Genomic DNA, 3,806 nt, shown 5'->3' with positions numbered 1-3,806 from the left:
GGGGTGGAGGGTAAGACTAAGGAGGTGTAAGCACCGGAAATTAGCACTCGTTGTTTTGCCCGTTCACAACAGGAACCATTTGCTTCCATCCGTTGTTTCTTGGCGCCTGAGGTAAAATACCTGTGAGTTTCTCCAAACGAGCCACTTCCGGGACACCACCAGCTGATTGCGAGCTTGTGTTTACATTATCCCACCCCAGACGGCACTTGTTTGAAGGGTAATGCTATGTAGTATCAATGATGTCTTTTTGATACGTTAGTAATTTGGAAATGTCTCTCAGTGATGTTCCTTACTTTTGTTTGTTTGTCTTTGCAGGATGTCTCGAGGAGGGACGGTACAGACTACTGTCGACAGCTTCATGAAAGAGATATAGAACATCCCATCGATTGTTGAGGGTGAGAACTCTTTATCGTTTGGAACTGAAAGGCACTTGTGGTTTTCAAACGATCATATTTCTGCTATATCATGAACCCGATTAAATGAAGTAGGATGCCCCTTGTAATCTGGGTGCCTGAAATAATCTCTATATTTTAATATTTTAATACACATCATTGTGCTTGATAAGTTTTTTTCCTCATTAAAGAAGAGCACTTAGGGTCAGCTTGCTATTATAATGATGCAAGTCGTTCACCAATGATTTGGGTATATCTAATACGACTTCCTTTTTCAATTTCATTTTCCTGTTCAGGATGTTTTTAAAAAAAGAAACTCCTAGTACATGTTTTGACGTAATAACGAGACAAGATGACTGGTCATTGTATATACAATGCTGCTGTGGGTCAGTTTGACATCTGCATTTGCATGGGAAGTTGATTATTATCATAGAACTCTGACGATACGTATGAGTAACTGATAGCACATTACATGCGCTTAATATGCTGAAACCTGTCTTTTGTTAGCGTCAGAGTAATTAACAGAATGAGGACAAAATGAGTTTGTCGAGAGTTAGTTATGTTTTTCAGGTACCATGAAGTTACGAGGAACAAAATCACGAGAAATGTTTTCAGAATAATTGGACGTGTAAAATAATTTGGTACTTTGTCCCGTTTATGTTCCTGTCTGCAAACTTCTAAGCACATGTACATTTGTCAGGAAAAAAATTGATTGTCTTTTCAAACAGAATAAAATAATCTGTAGATCTAACTTGTTTTTTACTCCCCTGTATGTTTCAATTCACCAGAATAAGTCACGTGAAGGTTGAAGACCCTCTGCCTGGAATATATTGCCTGAAATGAACCTTTCTAGCTAGGAGGATACTCTGGGTGAATGAACAACCTGGAAAGACCATCGTTTGGACTGGAAATTATTCAATATCTCCAAACGTGCAAAGCTGAAGGACCAAGCAAACGAAAGACAAAATATAACTTCTGAATCTATTCGTTTTATGATATCGCAAATACTACCACCGCTGACCTGGACTCGGCACCATGATTGTTATAAAAGTCTTCAAGGCGATAATCGTGCGAGCGACTCTGGCCCTGCACTCTATCCTGGCCATCTGGCGGGTGACGGTAATGAGGGAGGATACCCTCTGGTGGCTACTGGCATGCACTTTGGTCCCTTTTGCCATAGAGGCGGCCTACACCATCATCAAAAGACACGGCGATGAGTTCAAATGGTGAGTAGACAACTTCTTTCTTTTATCCTTTCCCTTAAACAAAATCTTTCACTGCCGTAACAGGATACTCATTTCCTCTTGAGTAAAATGGAGGGGCATGTGTGTCAAGTATTATTCTCGCAGATAAATGAGAACCTGGACTGAGATTTGAACACCCCCCCCCCCCCCACACACACACACCTTTCAACTGAGAAAAAAATCATTTTGATATTTATTTGTGTAATGCATCGCCGTCTGCCTGCCAGAACGTTGTATCCTTCTCAGCCCGGGTTAGTTTTGACGAACAGGATCGAAACAGAATGCGCTCTGAAAGAATCTAAATCAATTTTGTCGACAACGGCGTAAAACATAATAACAGCATTAGACTAGAGTGTCTCATCACGACACCCAATTTTATCAAAAGTCCTCTCAGAGCTATGAGAAAAACTTAACGAAACAACAAATAATCGTACAAAAGGGATACATCATTGATTCCAAATTTATATGCGGCGTCTTAAATTTTTCCAGTCACGTAGCTGACGTGTTCTGGCGGGAGACATGCATCTCGTCTAGAAAGCTGACTCACACGATACATAAAACATCTTTGCCGGGAAGTCTTTGTGAAAATTATTTATGATGATGGAACCTGTAGACAAGCAAGTGACACAGTGGTGAGATACAAACTTTCCAGTGGTATTTTTGACAACACCCGTTCTTCTTACATAAGATCTGGATTTACTTGTTCGAGGCATCTTTCAAAGCTGCCTCAGGAAAAGCTGTTCAACGCCGCAACTGTCGTCTGCCTCGCCACCTCTTCCGACCCCACCAGCGTGGCCATCTTCTCCGCCTCTTTTCCGCCGCGTCTTCAACCGTCTTCAATTTCACTGTGTAAACTCTTGAACCGAAGGAGTGGGTTCTTATTTCTTAAACTGTTTGCTCAATGTAAAATCAGCTCTCAGAATAGCGATCAAGAAAAAAAAAACGCAACGTGGAGAGGACATGGAATCTTTGCTTTAACAAAACTTTTTTTTGTTTGTTTCAAAGTATAAACTGCCTGAAGGGAATAATTTGCGAGCGACAAATTTGCATAGCCTGACATCATTGTATGTCTGTCTCGCGAGTATCTTTAGCATCCAAACGGATCCTTAGAGAAATGAGAACAGTCTCTGTGCTCGCATAGACGGACATTGCTCGCGAGAGAGCAATTGTATAGATACATGAAGGGAACCTGTCACATCCGATGAGATATTTACCTTCAAAAGAAACGAGCGGGCGATATCACCTTTTTATACGATGCACACTGCGGCAATGGTTGTCTGAGAGTGTGGCGTACGCTATTCTTTGTTCTCTATAAAAACCTGGCTCTTCTGTAGAGCAGTAGCACCATGGGCCTGTAATTGAAGGGCAAAACACAAGTTTCGATACAGTTGAGTGCGGATGCAACCTTTCCCTCTTTACCCCTCATCTTGGTTCCAAATAGAGTCAATAACTAGTGCGCTCTATGATCAACCGGAATTACGCCAGAGTGCACAGTGTTGGACTTTAAAATACAAGTCTTTGCTGCTTGCAAGCAGCCCACAGGAAAGAAAGCGCAAGGGTCACAGTGACACAAACTCAAACCCGAAACTCAAGACTCTTTCACTGCCCCGAGTTTCAATAGAATTCAAAACGGAGAGAGTATCACTGGTGTCTTTTTGGGCTAACTGACTACGGTGAGAACGAACTGGGTTCGAATTCTCAATTTGTAATCCTGAGCTTTAGTTGTGTTGAAAGTTTTCGAAGCTCTCCAACCTCATGCTTCAGCCTTTTAGAACTCCCCCCCCCCCCTGTTAAATTCAGAGGTCTTGCCTCTTTAACAAATTCTCATTGTTTATAAGAGCATGAAACCCACACCATTTAAGACAAGACATAACTAAGTTCTCATGAAAGAAAAGACACGAAAAGATGCGTAACGTTGACGTTGGTTAACAAACACTGAACACCAACCAACCAACCACCAATCCACTTTAAACCGCAAACGAAAGCAAACCAAAACTCTGATAAAGCTGTTCTTTTCTGACACTCATCCTATAGGCAAATACGTTAACATCGACCAACGCGCAGTCTTTCATCGACTACCGCATTTCAATTTATCGGTCCCTTTCTGCGGACTGCCAGCGCTGACATATACATGTACCCCCACCCACCCCACTCCGCGCACATATACAAC

At 41.9% G+C, this 3,806-nt stretch overlaps 1 protein-coding gene across 3 annotated transcripts in view; it reads left to right on the top strand.

Moving 5' to 3' along the window:
* Positions 1 to 3,806, top strand: part of LOC101863798 (transmembrane protein 26) — a 53,226-nt gene that overhangs the window by 30,983 nt on the left and 18,437 nt on the right. For all 3 annotated transcript variants that reach the window (XM_013079500.2, XM_013079501.2, XM_005092847.3), the window contains exons 2-3: positions 316 to 395; positions 1,181 to 1,618. In XM_013079500.2, the coding sequence (XP_012934954.1) occupies positions 1,428 to 1,618 (191 nt within the window). In that variant the 5' untranslated portion in view covers positions 316 to 395; positions 1,181 to 1,427. The remainder of the gene's footprint in view (positions 1 to 315; positions 396 to 1,180; positions 1,619 to 3,806) is intronic.

This window comes from Aplysia californica, unplaced genomic scaffold (assembly GCF_000002075.1).
Source record: "Aplysia californica isolate F4 #8 unplaced genomic scaffold, AplCal3.0 scaffold00054, whole genome shotgun sequence".
Taxonomy (NCBI): domain Eukaryota; kingdom Metazoa; phylum Mollusca; class Gastropoda; order Aplysiida; family Aplysiidae; genus Aplysia; species Aplysia californica.
Note: the sequence above shows the minus strand (reverse complement) of the source record. Positions and strands in the feature narration are given on the sequence as shown.